General features: G+C 35.7%; 1 protein-coding gene across 5 annotated transcripts in view; it reads left to right on the top strand.

Annotated features, from left to right (window-relative positions):
* Positions 1-22,971, top strand: part of AP3B1 (adaptor related protein complex 3 subunit beta 1) — a 351,843-nt gene that overhangs the window by 46,104 nt on the left and 282,768 nt on the right. For all 5 annotated transcript variants that reach the window (XR_005010651.1, XR_005010652.1, XR_005010653.1 and 2 more), the window contains exon 2: positions 14,694-14,769. Coding sequence is in view for 2 of the 5 variants with exons in the window: in XM_036762900.1 (XP_036618795.1) it covers positions 14,694-14,769 (76 nt within the window). In the remaining 3 variants the exon portion in view is untranslated. The remainder of the gene's footprint in view (positions 1-14,693; positions 14,770-22,971) is intronic.

Genomic DNA, 22,971 nt, shown 5'->3' on the forward strand with positions numbered 1-22,971 from the left:
TCTTCATTTTACATGAGAAAACTGAGGCCCAGTAAGTTCACGTGGTTTACTTAAGGTGACAGAGGTAGTAAGTGGCAGAACTGGGAGTGAAGTTGAAGTTCTGTTTTATTAATTTTATGTGCTGATTGTAAAGTACAAGTAGTTCTCTTCCCCCACCCCCCACCCCCAATAGCACACACCAGGATTTATAACTCATTCTCTTTTGGGGGAGGGGACTTATTTGATATTTTTACTCCCCCACCCCCCCAATTTTTACTGACAGTTTTTTTTTTAAAGTTGACCTATGGAAAGGGAACACTGCCCAATTAGAAATGTAACAACTATTGTTGAGACTGGAACAACTAAAGGGGGGATTTTTGTTGAAAGTGTCAATAGTATACCAATATATATACACACAATAAAGTGATTGAAACATTTTTAAACTTCGGCCGAGATTAAAGTATTTTTTAAATTAAATTTTGATGATTAAAGCATTTTTTCAGATGATCTCATAGGATCATAGATTTAGAACTTGAAGGAATTTTAGAGGTCATCTAGTCCATCTCTCTTTCAGTTGGATAAACCAAAGCCCAGGAGATTATTTGCCCAGCCTCACATTAAGTGTCAGAGTCGGGATTTGAACTCCACTCTTGAGACTTTAGGTTCTAAACTCTTTCCCTTGCCTTTCTTCATCTGTAAAAATCAGCCAGAAAGCATATATTCAATGCTTGCCCTGTGCCATGCATTGTGCTAAGTACTAGGGATACAGAAAAAGGTAAAATATGGTTTCTCTTCTCAGAGTTTACAGTCTGATGGAGAAGGCAACATGCAGTAGCTGTGTACATACAGCATGTATACTTCATAAAAGAAGGGAGAAAGGGGTGGTTGGTGACTTGGAAAGGCCTCCTGCAGAAAGTAGGATCCGAATCAGGTCTTGAGGGAAGCCAGGGAATCCATCAATCAAACCAGTCACAGAGAGGCAAAACACAGCCCCTTCCCTCAAGGAACTCACAATTTAATGAGGAGGGGGAGGCACACAACATGCAAATACAAATACAAAGCAAGCTATATATGGAATAAATAGAAAGTAATTAAAAGAGGGGAAATCACTGGAATTAAGAGGGGTTAGGGAAGGCTTGTAGAAGACAGAAATGAAGAGGGAGAGCTCGTTCCAGCCATAGGGGACATGTAGTGCAGAGTCATGGAGATGAGACATGATGTGCGTGAGGAACAAGAAGGAGGCTTTGTATATCATGGAGTGTGGGGAAGGGAGTAAAGTATAAGAAGACTTGAAAGATAGGAAGGGTCTGATAGAGAAAGACATTCAGTGCCATCGAGAACATTTTATATTTGATCCTGGAGGTAACAGTGAGCCACTGGAGTTTATTAAGTAGAGGAGTTATGTGGTCAGACTGCACTTCAAGAAAATCCCTTTGGCAGCTCAGTGGAGCCTGGATTGGATGGGGGAAGAGTCTTGAGGCAGGAACAGTAATAAGAAGGTTATTATGATAGTGCAGCAAAAAGTGGTGACTGCCTATATTAGGGTAGTGGCTGTGTGACTGGAGAGAAGGAGACATACATGAGAGATAATGTGATGGTAAAACAACAAGATTTGGCATTGGATTGGATATTTGGGTGACAGAAGTGGAAGATGACAATGAGGTTGTGAGGCAGTGCTCTCAGTGATAAGAAAATCAGAAGGGAGGCTTTTTGGGGAAAGAAAACAAGTTCTGTTCTGGACATGTTGAGTTTGGAATGCCTACAGGACAACCAATTCAAGATGTCCAAAAGACATTTAACAATGTGAAATTGGAACTCAGGGGACTAGAGTTAGTTATATGGATCTGGGAATCATCTATGTAGACATAATTGAACCCATGGGAGCTGATAACATCATTGAATTGGGGTAGAAGAAAGACTCCAGGGCAGTGCCTTAGGAGACACACGTGATTAATGGATGGGACTTGGATAAAGATGCAGAAAAGGAGACTGGGAAAAAGAGTGCCCAGACTGGTGGGAGAGACTTTAATTGGAGATAAGAAACTTGGGTCTTAATTTTTTGTTTTGCCATCACTTTGCAATTGGACCTTTGGTAAGTCATGTAACATCTCTGGCCCTCAGTTTCCTCATTTGTGAAACATATCAGTTGTGCTAGATAAACGTTTCTCAAACTTTTTGGTCTCAGGACCCCTTTACAATTTTAAAAATTATTGAGGACTCCAAAGGGCTTTTGTTTATGTGGATCATATGTATTGATATTTACTTTTTTAGAAATTAAAACTGGTAGGGTTTTTTTTTGTTTGTTTTAAAGATTTGGAGTAGCTCTATTTTGTTTTTTGAAAGTGTAAAAAGTATGTTTCAGTCTGCACTCAGAGTTCATCAGTTCTGTCTGGAGGTAAATAGCATTTTAAAACTGATATTTTAAAAATATTTATTAATTCATTTAAAATAACAAGCTCATTACATGTAACATAACCTTTTTAAAATGAAAAAATAACTATCTTCCAAAATTTAACTAGAAAATCGTATTACCTATTTTTGCAAATCTCTTTAATGTCTGGCATAATAGAAGTCAGCTGAATTCTCATATCTGCTTCTGCATTTGACCTCTCATGATATGCTGTTTTGGTTTAAGTGCTTGAAGGAAATCTGCCCTCATACAAATATGTACTTGGAAAAGGGAGGAGTATTTTAATAGGCAAATAACATTTCAGTTTATTATGAAAATAGTTTTTACCTTAACATATCCTCTAAAAGGGTGAAGAGATGGGGAACCTGTGGCCTGGAGGCCACATGTAGCCCTCTAGATTCTCAAGTGTGGCCCTTTGACTGAATCCAAAAGGGCCACACTTGAGGACTTAGAGGGCCACACGTAGCCTCCAGGTCACAGGTTCCCCACTCCTGATTGGGGATGCCCAGATCACACTTTTAGAACTGCTGGATTAAATAATCTGGAAGGGCCTTTTCCAGTTCTAAAATTCTGTAATTTTAAGACACTGAATCTTGGAGTTGGGAGAGGTCAATCAAACCTTTTACCCAACGTAGAAATTACAATATCTCTGACTGATGATACGATATTAGCTTCCGTTTGCATATTTAAGTGAAAGCAAGCTCATTGCTTCACAGAGCTGGGTTCCTTGTTAGAAAGACGTCTTTATGTTGAGCTCTAATTTGCCATCTTGTAAAATATCTACCCACTGGCCCCTTCGCAGCACACAGAAAACGTCCAATTTTCTTCCTCATGAATATCCTTCAAATGTCTCAACTTTTGTTTTCATTTTCCTAGGCTTATCAGCTCTTGCTTTTGATATAACATTGTTTCTGTCCTTTTCAGCCATTTTGATTATTTTCTTTTGGACCCCCTGCAATTTGTCATCATCTTAAATTATGGCTTAATCAACTAAGCCTACCCTAGTCATTCAGTCATGTCAGTCAACAAGCATTTGTTAGTTGGTGAGTTAAAAAACATTTATCAAGCCCTTTTCTGTGTGGTGGGCATTGTACTAAGTGTCAGGGATACAAATACAAAAAAAGAAAGACAGCCCTTGCCCTCAAGGAGTTTACAATTTAATGGGGGCAGACCACACAGAAATGGAAACTGTCTAACCAGAGGACAGAGGGTACCAAGAGTGCTGTTGTGGTGTGAATGCTTGTTGACCTGCTTTTCTTTTTTTCATGTTATCTTTTGCTCTTGCTACTGAGAGTTTCCAGCCCAAACTTAAATCTCCCTCAGCTGACTTTTTGACTGTGTTTTACCTTTTACTGCTTAGTGAGGAGCTAGCAGTAGGAAAGAAGAAAAACTACATCAAGATGTAAAAAAAGATAGACCCCAGACTCTTTTGGAGAAGTAGCTTTTGAATGGGGGGGGGGAGGGTGAGAGGGAAGGGAGGGAGAGCAGGCCTAAAAAGTGATGGTATACATATTGGTGGAATGAATTGGAAGCAGGAAACTAAAGAGGAGAATGGGGTGCATTCTGCATCAGTTAACATTGATCTTTCTGTGCTTCTCCATATTCATCACACACATCATCTTTTATTGCACAGTAATATTCTTTTATATTCATGTACCATAATTTTTTTAGTTATTCCCCAATTAATGAATATCTGTTCTATTTCTTGTTCTTTGATATTACAAAAAGTGCTGCTATAAATATTTTGCCATATATGAGGACTTAGTTCTTATTGATGGCTTCCTTGAAGGATAATGCATTCCCAGTAATGGAATCCTCAGTTCAAAGGGTATAAACATTTTAGTCACTATATTTGCATAATTCCAAATTTCTTTTCACAATAGTAGTACCATTTCACAGCTCCACCAAAAATGTGTTAATATGCTTATCCTTCCACAATCCCTCCAACATTGAGTAACTTTTGTCATTTTTGACAGTTCGCAGGGTGTGAGGTAAAACCTCAGGATTATTTTGATTTGCATTTCTCTTAATATTAGCAATTTAGAGCATTCTTTTACATAGTTGGGAATACTTTGCAGTTCAGCTTTGAGATATGTTTGTTCATAACCTTTGCCATTTATCTGTTGAGGAATGGCTATTAGCCATATCTATCTATCTATCTATTGTTTATATATCTTAGGTATCAAGCCCTTATCAGAGAAATTTGATACAAAATTGTTTCCCATTTGCCTTTATCCTAAGTGGGTTAATGTTGTCTCTGCAGAAGCTTTCAATTTCGTATAGTCAGAGTTACTTATTTTTCTCTTTTATAATTGCCTCTATCTCATGTTTGGTTAAGAGTACATTCTTCACCCATAGCTAGGAGAGGTATGTGATCTGTTTCTCTTCTAATATTTAAAATAGAATATTGTTATCATTTTATTTTCTGTCTTGCTACTTAGGTAAAACTGTTATCTATTTCTTTTCTTATTCTGTTTTATTCTATTTTTTAATATAATTTTTAAATCTTAAATACCAACAAAAACATTTCAATACAAAAAGGACTGTTTATGAAACTGTGAAATCTCTATTTGATATAGCCTGTTTATTTTTTTAAAAGGCTTTTAATAAATTTATCCCATTACTTTCACAACTGCCTTGCCTGCCTGTGCTTCCTTTTGTTCTTCCTTCTGTTCTATGTGTGCACTTAAAAAAAATGTACCAGTGGGCTTCTTATTTTTGCAGTATCATCACTAATACCTTGTTTTCCCTTTAAATTCCCCTGTCTCCCCCCCCTGCCCCCCCACCAAGAACTAAAAAAGCAAAATAAAATCAGCCTACCTTGTGAAACGTAAACATGGTTAAGCAAAACAAATCCACACAATGCCCAGCCTGAGTTTCCATTTGTACCTAGTAGTTTTTAGCTCTTTTTTGTCAGGAGGTAGGTAAGATATTTCATCTTAGATTCTTGGGAGGTGTGGTTGGTAATAATTTTGATCAGAGTTTTTAAGTCTTTCAGAGTTATTTCTTTTTTACAGGTTGTCCATGTCTTTGTATGAATTGTTTTCTTATTTTCACTCACTTTACTGAACATTTGTTTTTAATTCTCAGGATTCTCTGGAATAATCTGTTGTCATTTCTTAGGGCACAATAATATTCCATTTCACTTATATATCACCATTTATTCAGCCATTCCCTAGTGGACACCCCCTTTTTCTTTTCTTTCTTTTTCTTTTAATTCCCACTTAATGATAAGGGAATTTCTTTTCCTTTTGATTGTTTCCTCTCTATTATCATGCTTTTAATTCCCACTTAATGATAAGGGAATTTCTTTTCCTTTTGATTGTTTCCTCTCTATTATCATGCTTTCAACCCTCCCCACCCACCCATTTCCCATCCCTCTATTAAATTTGATGTTTTTCTACACCATCCTCTCTGTGTGTTTCCAGTCTTTCCTTGTCTATTTCAGTTAAGAGTGAGATTCCTCTGATTCCTGCTTCCTTCTCCACTTCCTTCGTGTTTGTTACTCTTCTTAATGCACCCCAGTTATGAGAAATAGTAAATTCTACCTCCTTCCTCTTGTTTATATCAGTGTATCCCTTTTTCCCCCCTCTAAAAAACCCCTAGAACAGAACCAATCCACACCCAGGTCCTTTGTTTTCTTATTTAATTCCCTTGATAACTTTTGAAGAAATAAATAATAACAATGATAATAATAATTCCTAGAAACATTTTCTGTACATCATTTGATTCTCATAACAGCCCTGAGAATTAGGTGCTATTATTATGTCTTCACATATTAGGAAACTGAGGCTGAGAGAAGTTAAGTGACTTGACACTCCTAGTAAGTGTCTGAAGCACAATTTGAATATAGGCTTTCTTGAGTCCAATCCAGAGAGTGCTATGGGCATTTTTGTCACCTAGCGACCTTTAACGAACACAGTAAGCTTCTGGAGGGATATATTCCTTTTCTCCCATTAGAACAGAATCTGAGCTTTTGGGTGGAGTGTTTATCTCTGCCTGATCTCATTAGGGGTCACTTGGGTTCTTGCACTTAACCAGGGTATACCCCCTCGCAACTTTGAGGTTGGATCTCCTGGACCCTCTGAGGTACCCAGTAAGACAGTGCTAGGGACCTTGGAGCTCTTGAGCTGGGAATGTTCCCATCTGAGTTCTGCCATGGCCAGACTGGAAACAAAGTATGTTCTTATCTTTTGGTGTATGGCTAAACTAACTGTGGTACAAAAATGTAATGGAATAATACTGTGCCATAAGAAATGATGAACATAAAGAATTCAACCTGAGGAGATATATGTGAGTTGATGCCAGGTGAAGTAAGCAGATCCAAGAAAACAACATTCACAGTGCTTATAGAAGTATAAATGGAAGGATTTAAAAAAAAAAGAAGCGTTATAGTATACTTATGAGCAAGCTTGTTCCTGGAGGAAAAAATAAGAAAATGCACACCCCTCCCTTTGCCGAGGTTGAGGTTTTAGGGTACAGAGCATGTTGCAAATCCTGTCAGATTTGGTTGATGTATTGGTTAGTTTTTTGGTGAACTGCTTTTTCTCTTTTTTATTCTTTGTTGGGAGGAATGACTTTCTGAGGAAGAGAGTGGGGAGGGATATATTTGGAGATGAGGATGATATAAAAAAAAAGATGTCAATAAAAATAACAGGCATCTGAATGAATGTTATTTTTCTCCTTTCAGTGTCATTGCCTTTGTTCATGCTGTTTCTTGTGCCTATAATGCATTCTGCTTCCTCCTGCTACCTCCCCTATCCCCCAACTGACTCATGGATAAACCATCTCATTTCTTTCTCCTGGAAGATAGTGATTGATCTCTTTCCCATCTGAACTCAAGATGTTGTAATTTTCTTATGCATTTAATACATTCTACTATGTCCTATATATTTCTATAACTATATTGTTGTGGCTATTAGATTATAATCTCCTTGAGGATAGGGGATGAATTTTCTTTACCTTCATGCAGTACCTTTCAGAGTGGTAAGCATAGAATAGATACTTAAGTATTGTTGACATTATGGTCACTTGTCTCAGCAGAATTGGACAGGGTAGAGATGCTATAGGGAATGTGATAGTTATGGTAGAGAAAATCCAGAGAAACACAGGACGGTAAGATTTAGAGCCGGAAGGTATCTTAGAAATGATCTGGATGAACCCCTTTCTAGATGAGGAAACTGAGGACAAATATTGAGCTCTTTAAGCTCACACAGTTAAGTAAATAGACAGCCATAGTGAAATTAAAATCCATAGTGTAGGTATGAGTATTAAAATTATACATAGGCCATTCATTGAATGTAAGTCAGTAATTGATTTATCAGCAGTCCAAAAACCATAGCATCTAATATATTGGAGAACCTCTGTCAGTGATTTCCAGCATTCATTGCTTAGTGAATTAAAGGTTGTTAAAGAGACTTGGTGAACTGGTTTATTAAATCTGTTGGGACTTAAATTTGTTTGGGTTTTCTTAACAGATGAAATTAGGTGAATTTATGGCATTTTGTAACTTGGTGTTTGATACATGTATCTTAATTTTTTGATACTTTGTTAGGGACACAAAACATTGCCTGTTCTACTGCACAGTGTGGGGGGTCAAAAAAAAGTTTTTACCAACAGCATATCTTTGTTTCCTTAGGGAAGTTGATAAGAAATTCTGTTAAAGGAAAATGAACTTTGAAATTATTACATATTTTTGGTGGCATTTGCTCAGCGAAGGGAGTGGCTATCCTGTGGAAGTCTTAGAATTTAACAACCTTTCGTAATTAAATTTCTAATGAAATAATCATCCAGTTCCACCGAACTTGAAATAATGGAAGATGATTTTTCATTCCTGGGTCATGTTAGTGCAGTATCTTCTACAGTTAAATCTGTTTGGGAATTAGCAGAGAGCCTCCAAGTTACACTGAAAACTGAACCTACTGTTGAAGAGAAAGGGCTCATAGATGCTGTTGTTGAATCAATTGAATATCCTTTTGTTACTAGGTAAGTGTTTGGACTTTTCTAAATTATTAAGAAAACTAGTCTTTCAAAAATATGATAAAATCATAACCAGAGATTTTTTGAGTTCTTTTACATGAATAACTTTTAAAAGGGCAAATGATGATTAATGCCCAAATAGTTAAGGACAGTAGGAGAACTTGTTCATCTCCATTATTTTTCCTTGTTGAATTTGTAACAGAATGCTTTTATGTGCTCATTTCTTTACCAAATAATTTATCAAAGTGCTTTAACTGTAATACTTAGGAAAATGAAAAATTTCTGAGTAAATTATGAGGAAGGTTAAAAGAGCAATGAAAGCATTTGTATTAGATAATGGAATAAACAGTTCCTTTCAAGTAATTTGTGAAGTTGATTATTAGGGTTTTTTTTTTTACCCTCTTACATTGCCAACTTTCACTTCTAAGGGAATGCTTCATTTAGTAATGAGTAATATTAAATATATAAAAAAGTCTTAAAGGTGAAAAACCATTTAAATCTGAATCAGACCTGGCTTTCATTTTTGCCTGAAGAAATAAGTAGTAGTTACATGTAGTCTACCTCTGTGATTTTCAGGATTGTATGTATAATGCTTTTAAAATATGATGATAATAAGTTATATATACATTTTTAAAAAGGTAGCTATATCTGGCACTTGAATATGATAAAAGATCAATATTTTTTCATTTTTAAAATACTGTGCCTGTGAAGATCCAGCATTATAAGGTTGAAAAGTTGGAAATTTGTAATTCATATATGAAATGTGAATAGGAAAGAGTAGTCTGTGTTTTGGTTTACTCACTATAGATTTCCTGTAGTATAAAATGGTCCCAAACTACTGAATTAAGAAAACTACTTTTTCTGTTCTTCCACCCAATTCTGTCTCTATTACCTCTTCCTAACCTCTTAAGCTGAGGAATATTTCTTTCTCTGGATGAAAAATTGCTTCTCATCTCCAACACTTGATGCCAAATTTTCAGTTTTCTTCCTGGATTCAGATTCAACTTATCATTTGATTTCACCTTTGAAATTAAGATCATTATATGTTTCCTATATCTTTTGTATTAGTAGTACTATGCATTGTTGCAGCAACTTTGAGGTTATCTTGAATATTGGTAACAGACAAAAGGAATTAAAGAGATTCTTTTCATCCTTAACACTGGCAATCCATCTATCCTTATTAAAGTTGAAATTTTTCCTTTAAATTAAAAAACAATTGACTCCAAATTGTGTTTATCGCTTAGTCTATATGTGTATATCACAGATGAGTGATGATTATTTTTGACAAGGACTTTTGGGCTTCAGTTTCCTCATTTGAAAAATGACGGGGGTCTGTGTGAGATCTAAGATCCCTTCTAATCCTAAGGCCTTATGATTCTGTTATGGATTTGTGTTTCTAAGATTTCATTGTATTGGATAGAACAAAGTTTTTTATTAATAACAAGTATATTTGAACGTGTTTTATTTTCTCTTTGAAGTATTTGTAGGAGAAGAGAATTTTTGTAAACTTTGTTTATTTAGAAAAAGAAGGGTGGTGTTTGGAATCTGAATTTAGACCAGGACTTTTTTCCACTTAGGAATTGTTCCGACGTTGTGTAAATTTCTGTGAAAAAACCTTCTTATAGTAGCCTAATATAGAAATATTCCATATAGGATATTTAAAATTGCTGTGCTTGTGACATTCCGATTTACTCTTTTTTTTTTAAGCAGATATTTCATTTCTCAGAGGAACTCAGCTGTTAACTTTGTTATTACAATGATGTGAATTCAACAACACAGCTTACTTCAGCCTTTGGCATCATTTTCTTTTCTGATAAATCTTTTTGACTCAAAGACAAGTGGATTATAGCTTTGTAACCCTGGACAAGCCACTTATTTCCTTCTTTCTTCGGATTTTCAGTTTCTAAATAGAGATGATAATACTGTAGAACCAAGTGAGGTAATTAATGGAAGTGCTTTTTCAGTGCATAAAAGTAGGGCACAAAATGTAAGATAATATTTAGCAAACAGGGTCATTCATCTTTTCTTTACCCATTTTCTGGGAAAGCTATCAGTAAGCAAAGAGATAGTTAAGAGCAAACTAAGGAGGAGAAAAAAGGGACCTGAGTAATGTACTTGTGATTTATTAAAAATAGTTATGATGGCAGGGAATAACATCAGTAAAGGCCATAGGTATTCATTAATTCAGAGCCCTCTAATTAAGGCTTCTTTTTTGCATAGAGTAAGCTGATGTTTTTTGTATCTGTGAACTATGAACAAATTAATAGTGCAAGAGGGAATATTTGCATAGGAAATACTTAGTTTACTTAAAAAAGTGTTTCCCTCCCAGACTTTCAGATAGTTGAGCCAACATTCATTTGCAGAGAGTATGCAAGCAAAAGATTTTTTCAAAGCTTCATGGAGGATATCATTATCAACTGGTATAATAGATATATTTCTTTATCATTTTAAGTTTCTTAGAGTGCTTTTGACACTTCTGGGTTTAAACTAAAGGCAACATTTTAAAAGTTTCTGTTACTCTATGTACTAGAAAATAAAACTTGCATTTTTGAGCAGTGTTTCATAATTCCGACTAGTCTTCCCTCCAAGTATTCTGAATTAGTGGTGTGTTACAGTAGTAGCTCTGTGTAGTAACTCTAGGAACAATGAAAAATTACAAAGAAAATAGGTATTTTCCTTTCCTGGAGCAACTCATAAAAGAGAATTAGTGTAATAGACGCTTCTTTAATACTTCAAAATATCTATGGTTTCATCCATGTGGATATTCTGTTCCCTTCAGTATAGTGGAATACTCAGATTTTACTGCATACCTTTGTCAGGCATGGCAGTAGGACTTTAATGGAGGATTCTATCTGTACAGAAGCAGCAGTTTATGAGTACTAAATGCTTAATGAAGTGGTTGGAATCAGGTTTTCTGGAAAAAGTCAGTAATAATTGTTTTGAAAGAAAATGACAATGGAACAGAAAAGAGAAGGCATTTAGGATTGAATAAAGCTCAATGTCTGTGTTGAACCAGTTTGTGGAAGACTTTCAATTCAGTGATCAGGAGATTACAATTTATTTGCTGTGGAATGGGGAGCTCCTGAAGCTTTTTGAGTAAAGGAATGGTATGTTGAAAGAACATTAGAACATTACTTGGTTTGTAGTGTGAGGTTTGTTTTAGAGAGATGATAGAATGGAGGTGAGAAGACTGGTTAAAAAACTGTTAGAATAGCGAAAGCAGTAAGAGATGAGGTCCTGAATTTGGAATGCTTCAGTGGGATAAAAGAATGAATGGATGCTATTGATATTTTGTAGGTAGAATGAATAGCACTTGACAACTAATTGAATGTTAGGAGTGAGTGAGATATAAGGTTCAAAAATGATTCTGAGGACAATAATTGACGAGAGGCAATTTTTTTGGGGGGGAAGATAAGTTTAATTTGCATGTGTTGAGTTTGAGATGCTTTTATGACATAGTGGAACTGGAACTATATAGAAGGCATTTGGAAATATGGTACTGGAACTTAGGGTAAGGATGCATATAGAGTTGAGAGTCATGTGTATAGACTTCAAAATTGAGACCAATATGGAGAAGTACAAGGACAAAATCTTGAGGAATATTTAGGCAAAATTGGAGCTGAATATTTCTTGTTTTGATTGATTGTTCATCATAATTTCCTCCAGTATCTTTCTGTTTCCCCTTCTGGGAGACATCCCACATAAAAAAATTTCTATGAAATAATTTTTTATGTCTTCTATTTCCTATATTATCATAGTTATCATAACTACTCTCCCCCCAATCCCCCCAAGAACCATTCCTCTAACACATAGTATTTTTTAAAGAAGAAAAAAATCAGCACAAGTGATCAGTTCATTGAAAAAGTCTGAAAACATGTGCAGTTTGTAACACTTGTAATTTTTTCACCTTCATAAATGAGTAGGTTGGGGGGTGTCTTCTCATATTTCTTTTTTCAAATCCTGCTTAATTTTTATAATTTTGTGGCATTCGTGTATATTGTTTTCTTAGCTCTGCTTGCTTCACTCCACATCAGTTCATACAGATTTTTTTAGGCTTCTGTATACATAACACATATCATTTCTTACAGTACAGTAGTATTACTTTACATTCACATACTATGCTTTATTTGGCTATTCCTCATTTGATGGGCATCTACTCTCTAATTCTTTGCTTTCACAAAAAGTGCTGCTATCAATATTTTGGTATATACAGGTACTTTTCTTTTTATCAATGGTTTCCTTGGTGTATCAACCCAGTAATGGACTCCCCAGTTCAAAGGGTATGGACATTTTAGTTGCTTTATTTGCATAATTCCAAATTACTTTCCAAAGTATTTGTATCATTTCACAGCTCCACCAACAGTGTGTTAGTGTGGCTGTCTTTTCACAACCAGTCCAACACCGGCTATTGCCATCTTGCCAATTTGTAGGATGTCAGTTGAAACCTCAGGATTGTTTGGATTTGAATTTTTCCATTACTAGTGAATTGGAGTGTTCTTGCACGGGGTTGTGAATACCTTGCAGTTCATCTTTAGAGAATTGTTTGTTCATATCTTTCACCTACTTAATCTATTGAGGAATGGCTATTTGTCTTTTATGTACTTATTTGTTTATATATCTTGGATACTAAACCCTTAACAGAGAAATTTGATACAAAGATCTTTTTTTCCCGTTCAACCATCTTCCTTCTTATCCTAGGCGTGTTAATTTTGTCTGCGTAGAAGCTTTTCATTTCAAGTCATCAAAGTTAGTTGTTTTGTCTTTTGAATTATCCCTCTATCTTGTTGCCCCTGTCTCTTAGAATCCCTCACTTCCTTTAAGAAGCAGTTCAAGTGTTATCTTCTACTTGGAACTTTTCTTTTCCTGTTCATAGCTATGCATGCTAGTGTCCTCTTTCCCTGTCTTATATTCTCTGTACTTAGGTATGTACATATTATCTCTCTGATAGAATAATAAGGTCCATGAAAGCAAGAATTGTTTCTTTTTTTTGTCTTATATACCTGACACATAATAGCTCTTTAATAAATGCTTGCTTGTTGCCTGATTGGTTAAATATGAACACATTTAGATTAGAAGATGAAGAAAAATTGAGGCAGCCCATTGTGTTACAAACAATATGGATCTTGGAGTCAGGAGAGAGTAAGATTTGGGTCATTTTTTCAAGACTTAAGAACCTGTGAGTTGATGGATAAGCCACTTAACCATAACAACAATAATAAAAATAACTCACACTTATGTCATACTTTAAGTTTTGCAAGATACAGAACAGCTCTATGAGGTAGGTCATAAAAGTGTAATTATCTTTATACTATATGTGAGCAAACTGAAGCTAAGAGGGTTGAGTTGTACGTGGTCATACTTCTTTAAGCTTAAGTTTCCTATTCTGAAAAATAAAGATAATGCCTCTTTCAGAGTTGGGGTGAAGAAAATAGTCCAAGTGTTATTTGAGGTGTCAACTATTATTATTAGTATGGGTTACAATGGGTTGTTTTGCCTCATGAAACAGTGGGAAGTGGTAAAGGGCAAAACGAGTTTATAGGAAGCTTGTTGAGAGAACCTACTGAAGCCATATCATCCCATGAGCATTTAAAGATGTAACTGGAAGGATACCAGACAGATACAAAGTGGAATGGATTTGTCAAGACTTTTATAATGAACTATTTTCTCCATCATTGATAGTGGAACCATCACATTTGATTGTATTTTAGGACAATCTCTGGTGTACTTTGTGAGGAAATAGAGATGGTGGTAAGGAAACCAAAGATGGGAAAGCAGCTGGATCCAATCAGATATAGACAGAGGTGGCCTATGATATAGGCTACACAATTTTGAAGTCATTGAGGATTGATTCTCAAGATTTCTGAAAGAAGGGAAGGTATCAAACATTTGGGAAAAGGAAAAAAAGTCTTTAACTACTTATTGTGCCTATCTTTGCATCTTTACAAACTAATAGAAAGATTAGCCTTCAAACATTAGGGTGGCCATGATAGAGGTTTGAGTGTTGAATGGGCAGGCTCGCTAATGAGATCAAGTAGAACACATCTTTATAGGTACACAGTTGATTGCAAGGTATAGTGTGGTCTTCTTACACCTTGATTCTTACATTCTGGATTTTATTGTGTTTAATGTTTACAGAGTTTAATGTTTGCTGACTACAAAAAAGCATTTTATTTTTTAGTTCTCTCTTTTAACAAGGCATTTTACAGGCCTAGTATATTAAAAATGAAAAAATGTTGAATTTCTAATTCATATGAAAATAATGGAGGACAATTGTAGTATAATTTAAAAATCTAATACAGTATAATTTTCTTTCTATTTTTGTTAGAAATGAAGATCTAAAGCAAATGTTGGAAAGCAGCAAAGACTCTGCCAAACTGGATGCTATGAAACGAATAGTTGGGGTAGGTAAAATCATGGATAACAGTTTTGGTGAAGACATGGATAGTAATTTCATTAAATATATTGTTTTTTGAATGTTCAGATGTTTAAGTGTTCAGTTTTCCTTATCTATGCTCTTTAAGGTGTAGCAGTATAGCTATAATAGACAAAGGATCAGCTTTAGAGTTGGGAAGATCTTTGTTCAAGTCTTGCCTTTGACACCTACTAACTCTGTGACCTTAATTAGGCAAGTAACTTCAACCTCTTAATGGTCCAGGCAGGCAGCTCTTTATTATTCTATATCTCTGGAGGGTTGCTGATCTGCACAAGAAGTTTCCTACCCAAATGAAGTCAGCTCTGATCCTTTCTGTTTGTTGTTTAATTTTTAAAAATGTCATACTCATTGACATCTCAGGTTTTTCCAGCTCTAAATCTATGAACTGGGCCTAAAGTTTCCCTTCTACAAAATTGGAAATAATGTTTCTTTGAAGTAGGAACATGCAGTTATTATGAGTATAAGACTAACTAATAGGAAAAAATCATTTTGAATCTTTAGGAAGGTCATTTCATTTTATGGTTTTTTTTTGGTCATGATTTTGACAAAAGTGTACTTTTTCTTAAGTGTTAGTATTTCAAATCTACTACAGAAGAAAACATTTTTACTTAATTTTATAGTCAGAAATTCCTAGTAAGAATATTAACTTTAATGTTGTTATGCAAATTGTGGGCTAGATAAAGGAATTTGTGTAAGATAGTGTCCTTGCCTTAAGGGTTATATCAATTTGAAATGTAGATGGCATTAGGGTGTGCTTTTTTTGAGTTTATATATGGATGAGTGACTTCCCTGGTTGATAGATTATACTAAATAGAATTAGTTTGTTACAAGTTATCTAAGTTCCTATAAGCATTTTAAATTAAATCTTAGGAGAATATTAAGTTTTTAAATATAATTTGGAAAAACATTATGTTAATACAACTCTAAAGAAGTTTTAAAAATACTGTTAATCATGTTTGTTTTTTTTTTTAATCAATTTAACTCCACACTGGTCCCCCTGCCTCCCATCACTTTATCTCTCCAATCATTTATTCACATAGCTCCTCAAATTTTCCTCATTTCCATATCTGGGTATATCACATTCCTACTTAAACTCCTTTAGTGGCTCTATTTTGTTTATAAGATAAAATAGAAATTCCTTATCTTGGCACTTAAGACCCAGTTTACCTTTTCATCTTTTTTTAATCACTTTATTCCATGTACTCTAAAGTTCCAGTCATAGTACTTTACTAGCCATTTATTAATCTCACTCATTGTGCCTCTCCCATCTCTATAGATATACCGTTAAATAAAATCAATATTATTTTTTACTGGGTCACTATAAATGTTAATGGCTGTAGGAATGTGTATCTAATAAACTATTGTGTATATCTAATCTATTGTATCTTTAGAGAGTTTCTACAGAGATAAATTTTAAAGCTGATATTTCAACACTGAGTAGAATAATTAATACATTCAAATATTAAAAAATAGTAGATATATATTTCTTTTCTAGATGCTCTTTTTTTTGTCATATGGTCAGTTTTTATAATTGTCCATTTCTCTGCCCTCTCTCTACCTCTTACCCTCTAAATCTGTATTAATGCATTCTAACCAGCTAATTGCGTGTGTGTGTATGTTTATAGTGTGTGTGTGTGTGTGTGTGTGTATGTATACTCCTTCTTGATGGGTAAGGTAAGGGATCAGAATTACTACCTTTTGTTAATGTTAAATTGGAAATCTCTTTCTAATCTGGTTATCCTTTGTAGAAGCGATCTAAATCTATCCCCTTCTTGAAATCTCAGTGAGAAGCTTGATTAGACTCATTGCACTTTTCCCCTGTTACTTCTAGTGGCCAGCTTTCAGTCTGAAATTAGAGGAGCCACCAGCAGCGTAACAGTAGAGCTTGTTACACAAGTGCTTCAGTCAATAAAATAACCTGTTTACATCATATTTGTCATAGTAACCATTGAATTCTAGTCAGGGCAGAAAAGTACCTTTTCTCATCATCATTATATGACAGACGTCATTGCTCATATGGTTTGTGAAATCTCTGATATATGACAGAAGTAGGCCTCTGTTCTCAGTGGATCACTAGTATTGATAGAAGGCAGTAGAAATTGTGTTTCCATATAAGTCACAATAGCAGTTTTTAAAAAAATCTTGGTTTTTTTGCTTTGTTTAAAGCTTGATGCCAGCTTGACTCAATACTCTTTTGTGTTAACCTTCTGAAGTCTATGAGGACTTTGTTAATTCTGAATTTCATTTTTTAAAATCTGTTTTATCAACACATTATTTGAGTTAGGGTATTTTCTTGGGGAATCTTAGGCATATTTTTCATATTCACCTTCCATTTCCTTTATTCCTTTGAATTGATTAAAATTAGATGTATATTCTGATCCTACTTTAAATTAGGGATAGAGAGGTCCTGTCATTGGTGGTTATGTAGTAGGGTTAAGACCTTTGCTCAGTATTTGCTAAGGTAGGTGCTGTTATTCAAGCTTGGTAATGATAATCACATGATTTTGTGAAATAGGTAAATATAGAATAAAAATTTCAGTGATACTATCTGTCCATCTTCTTGTATATGATAAAGTATATCTGTTTTATCACATGTCATTTAAAAACATTTTAATTAGTTTTTTTATTTTTAGTTTTAATCACTCAGTTTCACAAGTTTTTGAGTTCCAAATTTTCTTCCCCTCCCTCCCCTCTCCCCTCCCTGCCAAGACAGTATGGAGTCCGATATTGTTCTACATATACCTTCACATTAAAGTTATTTACATAATAGTTAAGTTGTAAAGAAGAATTATGACCAATGGAATGAATCATGAAGGGGAAGAAACAAAACCAAAAAAGAAGAGAAAAAAGAAAAAAAAAGAGCAAATAGTGTGTTTCAATCTGCATTCAGACTCTGTAGTTCTTTCTCTGGATGTAGATAGCTCTCTCCATCATGAGTCCTTTGGAGTTGTCTTTGAGCCTTGTATTGCTGAGAAGAACCAAGTCTATCAAAGTTAGTCATCAGAGAAACAATATGACTGTGGTTGTGTACAATGTTCTCCTGGTTCTGTTTCCCTCACTCAGCATCAGATCTTGTAGGTATATTGGGATTCTAGAAGTATACATTGACACCTTGATGTCTCCTGGATACCACAGATTCATTGTTTTCAAAACAATTTATCATTCACATAAGCAGCAAAAACAATCAAACAGATCAGTAGCCAGCTAACAAACCAGCAACCAATAAAATACCCCCGAAGAAACCAACAGTCAACAACTAACCAACCAACAACAACCTTCAAGCAAATCAGCAGTCAACAAACAACCTACCTCTCCTCTAAGTTCCCTATTTCTGTTGGTAGTACTACCATCTTCCCAGTTGTCTTTATAATATGCAATCATTTCTCTAGTGCCATTAACTTTTTTTTCCATATAATCTTTCCTGTGTATCTCTTGTTCTTCACTTGTGTTGCATTCTAGCTTAAGCCTGTAGTAACTTTCATCTGAACTTTTGTAATAGCTTCCAAACTAGTCTCCCCCTGCTGCCAATCTCTTTACCTCTCTATTTTTTTCACACAGCTACTCAGACTTTGATAATTTTAATGTCTGGGTATGTCACCTCCCTGTTTAACTGTAGTATGTAATCTATAACATAAAATAGAAATTGGGAGTGGAACCAAGATGGTGGAGAAAAGGCAGAGACTTGCCTAAGATCTTATAAATTCTCCTCCAACAATTTTAATTAACTCCTCAAAATGAAATCTGGAGCAACAGAATCCACAAAAGGACCGGGTGAAACAATTTTCCAGCCCAACACAAGTTAGAAGGTCAGCATGAAGGGTCTATCATGTGGGAGTGAGAGTGGAGCAGAGTTCAGGGCAGACCTCGCCTCGCCTCACCATCAAGCAGCAGACCTTAGAGGCAACTAAAGTGGCCACAGTGGCTTCCAGTGTTCTCGGCCCACAGTTGGTCAGAAGGAGATTACAGTGCCTTTGCTGGCACTGGGTGTGGTACTCTGTTGCATTGCCCATACATGGATCCATGTTTCAGCCCCAGGGTGAGTAGGAGCACTAGCATACCAGAACTTGCAGTTGCAGGGGGCTGGCAAGCCTGGTCACAGTTGCAGGTTGGAAAAGAGTACTTGTGGTCACTCACAGACCAGAGCAAAGGCCAGGAGAGTAGTAAACACATCTCTCCTTGGATCATACTCGCTTTGGAAGAACTGAAAACTTGGAGATTCCCTTGCCCCTAAGAACAAGCTCTGAAAATAGCTGCACAAAAAGCCTAATACTTGGAACAGTACTCCCTCCACCCCAGGAGCAGAGCCTAATTTTAACAAAAAGTGCAAAGTCAAGAAATTGGCTAAAAAAAATGAGAAAACAACAACAAAAAAAAAATCTGAAAGTTACTGTGGTGACAGGGAATCAAAATGCAAACTCAGAAGAAGTCAACAAAGTCAAAACTGCCACATCCAGAGCCTCAAAGAAAAATGTGAGTTGGTCTCTGGCCCAAAAAGAATTCCTGGAAGCACTCAGAAGGGATTTTTAAAATCAAATAAGAGAGGTAGGGGAAATGGGAAAAGCAATAAGACTGAATATAAATGAGAAATGACTGCATGCAAGAAAATCATGAAAAAAAGGAGCCATCATCCTAGTAAAGGAGGCACAAAAAATACTGAAGAAAATAAGACCTTAAAAAAAAAAAGAATAGGCCAAATAGTAAAAGAGGCATAAGAATCCACCAAAGATAAAAATACTTGAAAAAGCAGAATTGGATAGAAGGAAAAAGAGGTACAGAAATTAGGTGAAGAAAAGAACTCCTTAAAAAATAGAATTTAACAAATGGGAAAAGGTGGTACAAAAATTCACTGAAGAAAATAATTCCTTAAAAATTACAATTGGGCAAGTGGAAGTTATTGATTCCATGAGACATCAGGAAACAATAAAATAAAATCAAAATAATGAAAAAAATAGAAGAAAATGTGGAATATCTTATTTGAAAAAGCAACTGATGTGGAAAATAGATCCAGGAGAGATAATTTAAGAATTATTAAACTACCCAAAAGCCATGATCAAAAAAAGAGCCTTCACAGCATCTTTCATGAACTTGATATGCTAAAACCAGGGGGTAAAATAGAAATGGAAAGAATACACTGATCACCTCCTGAAAGTAATCCCAAAATGAAAATGCTCAGGAAATATAGCCAAATTCCAGAGCTCCCAGGTCAAGGAGAAAATATTGCAGGCAACCAAGAAAGAAATCATTCAAAAACCATTGAGTCACAGTCAGGATAACATAAGATTTAGCAGCTTCTATGTTAGAGGATCAGAGGCCTTAGAATACGATATTCCAGAGGGCAGAGGAGCTAGGATTACAACCAAGAATCACCTACCCAGCAAAACAGTATAATCTTCCAGGTGGAAAAAAAATGAGTATTCAATGAAATAGGGGACTTTAGAGCATTCCTGATGAATAGAAGATTTGACTTTGAAATACAAAACTCAAGAGAAGCATAAAAAGGTAAACAGAAAGAGAAGCCATAAGGGATTCAATAAGGTTAAACTTTTTACCTTATTGCATGGGAAAATGGTATTTGTAACTCCTAAGAACTTTGTCATTACTAGAGCAGTTAGAAAGAATACACATAGAGGGCATGGGTGTGAGTTGAACATGATGGGATAGCTAAAAAAATAAAATTAAAGGGTCAGAAAGAGGAATGGAATGAGAGAAGGGGAAAGGGAGAGGTAGAATGGGGTAAATTATCTCACATTATCTTGGTTGTAATCCTAGCTCCTCTGCCCTCTGGAATATCGTATTCTAAGGCCTCTGATTTCTATACCCAAATGAGTGTGATAAAAGAGCTTTTATAGTGGAGGGGAAGATGGAGGAGGTAGGGAGGAACACTTGAACCCTGCTCTCATTGAAATTGTCTCAAAGAAGGAATAACATCCACACTCATTTGGGTATAGAAATCTGTCTTACCCTACAGGAGAGTAGGAAGGAAAAGAAATAAAAGGGGTGTGTGTGTGTGTGTGTGTGTGTGCGCGCGCGCGCACATGCGTGTGCTGATAGGAGGGAGGGTAGATTGTGGTAGGGAGTAGTCAGAAGCAAAACACTTGAGGATGGACAGGGTGAAATGAGAGAGAGAGTAGCATAAATAGGTAAAATAGGATGGAGGGAAATACATAGTAATCATTACTGTGAAAAAATTTTTATAGCAAGTTTCTCTGATAAAGACTTAATTTCTCAAATATATAGAGAGCTGAGTCAAATTTACAGAAATAAGAGAATGACTGAACAAGTGGTATGATTGTGATGGAATACTGTTGTACTCTAAGAAATGGTGATCAGAATGCTCTCAGAAAAACCTGGAAAGACTTAACATGAACTGACGCAAAGCAAAATGAGCAGAACCAGGAGAACATTGTAGAGAGTTAACAGCAGTATTGTGTGATTAATTGTGAATGAGGTAGCTGTTCTCAGCAATACAATGATCTAAGACAGTTCCAAAGGACTTGTGATGAAAAATGCTATGCATCTCCAGAGAAAGAATTGATGGAGTCTGAATGCAGATTGAAGCATATTTTTTATACTTTCTTTCTGTTTTTAGCTTAATTTTATTTTTTGATCTGTGTTTTCTTTCACAGCATACCTAATACGTTTTGTATGACTGCATGTGTATAACCGATGTCAGATTGTTTGTGTTCTTAATGAGGGGGGAGGGAAATGAGGGAAGGAGAGAATTTGGAATTCAGAATTTAAAATAATGAATGTTAAAAAAACAACAAAAAAAGATAAAATAGAAATTTCTTATCTTGGCATTTAAAACCCATTTGAACTTTTCATCTTCCCACTATATTCTGTGCTCTCTAAAGTCATGCTAGTTTACTATTCATTGCTTGATCTCACACATTCTGCCCTTACTCATCTCTACCCATTTGTAGCAGTTTGTTCTCTTATATCTGGAATTCCTTCTACATGCCTGACCATTGAAATCCTTCCTTTCTTCAAGGTTTAGTTTTGATGGCCCGCCTTTTTCATGGTACCCAGCTGAAGGTGCTAAATCACTGAATTTCTGTTCATCTCTCTTTGTCCAGATCTTTACTTTGCACCCATCATGGTTGTCTTCATATCATATTTATGTCTTTAATATTCTGTTGTGAGAATGTGTAAGACGGGTAAGATTAGCACACAGGAAGGCTGCCAGCACAAATTTAGTCTTGATCTGGTTAGACAGGAAGACCGCTATGGAGGGGTTAGTACTCTTACTTTAGTCTTCTCACAAGAGGGTTGCTGATAATGGGAGCACCAACACCTACAGCATTCCCTGATTACCCTTCTCACAGTGGCCAGCAAGAAGGAAGGGGCAACTACCCCTACATCTCAATGGGGTCATTTGAGACAGGCACAGCTTGTGTACTTCTAAGTCCCCTCAAGCCTCAATGGGGGCTGGTTGAGGCAAACACAGATTCTCCCCAAGCCTTGATAGGGGCTGATCAAGGCACACACAGTATTCCAGCTTGTGCATTCAACCCTACGAGTTTCCCACTCACTGACCAGTGCCCATCTGCTTCATAGGGCGTCAGACAAAGAAGGCATATTGCCAGCAATAGCCTCCAGTTTTATGTTACCTCATCCCTGTATCTCACTGTGCCGTTGCAGTGGATATTTACAGTTTTTTTTTGGGGGGGGTTAAGTGATTTGCCCAAGGTCACACAGCTAGTAAGTATCAAGTGTCTGAGGCTGAATTTGAATTCAGGTCCTCCTGACTCCAGGGCTGGTTCTCTATTCATTGTTCCCCCTAGCTGCTCCTGAGTATTTACAATTTAAGCACAAATGTTTATATTACTTATCATTATATAACACTGTACAAAGCATGGTGGAGATGTTTTGAACCATGATTGTGAGAACTCATATCTAACACCTGGGAACAAGTGTTATGGCCATGGATCCTGGGAACTAAACTATAACAAATAATAACAAAAATCCACTTTACACACACTAAAATCCACCTTGCTTACAGAATGTAATATCTAAGAGGAAAAGACTTATCTTTTTCATATTTTTATATTCATCACTTAGTACAGTGCTTTTTGCATCAGTTTTTTAATATAATTTTGTGAATAAAATCTTAAAATACCTTGTTGTACATTCTGAATGTCACTTCTAATTGTTTGATACTGTTGATGAA

The sequence above is a fragment of the Trichosurus vulpecula genome, chromosome 1, assembly GCF_011100635.1.
Source record: "Trichosurus vulpecula isolate mTriVul1 chromosome 1, mTriVul1.pri, whole genome shotgun sequence".
NCBI classification, from domain to species: Eukaryota; Metazoa; Chordata; class Mammalia; order Diprotodontia; family Phalangeridae; genus Trichosurus; species Trichosurus vulpecula.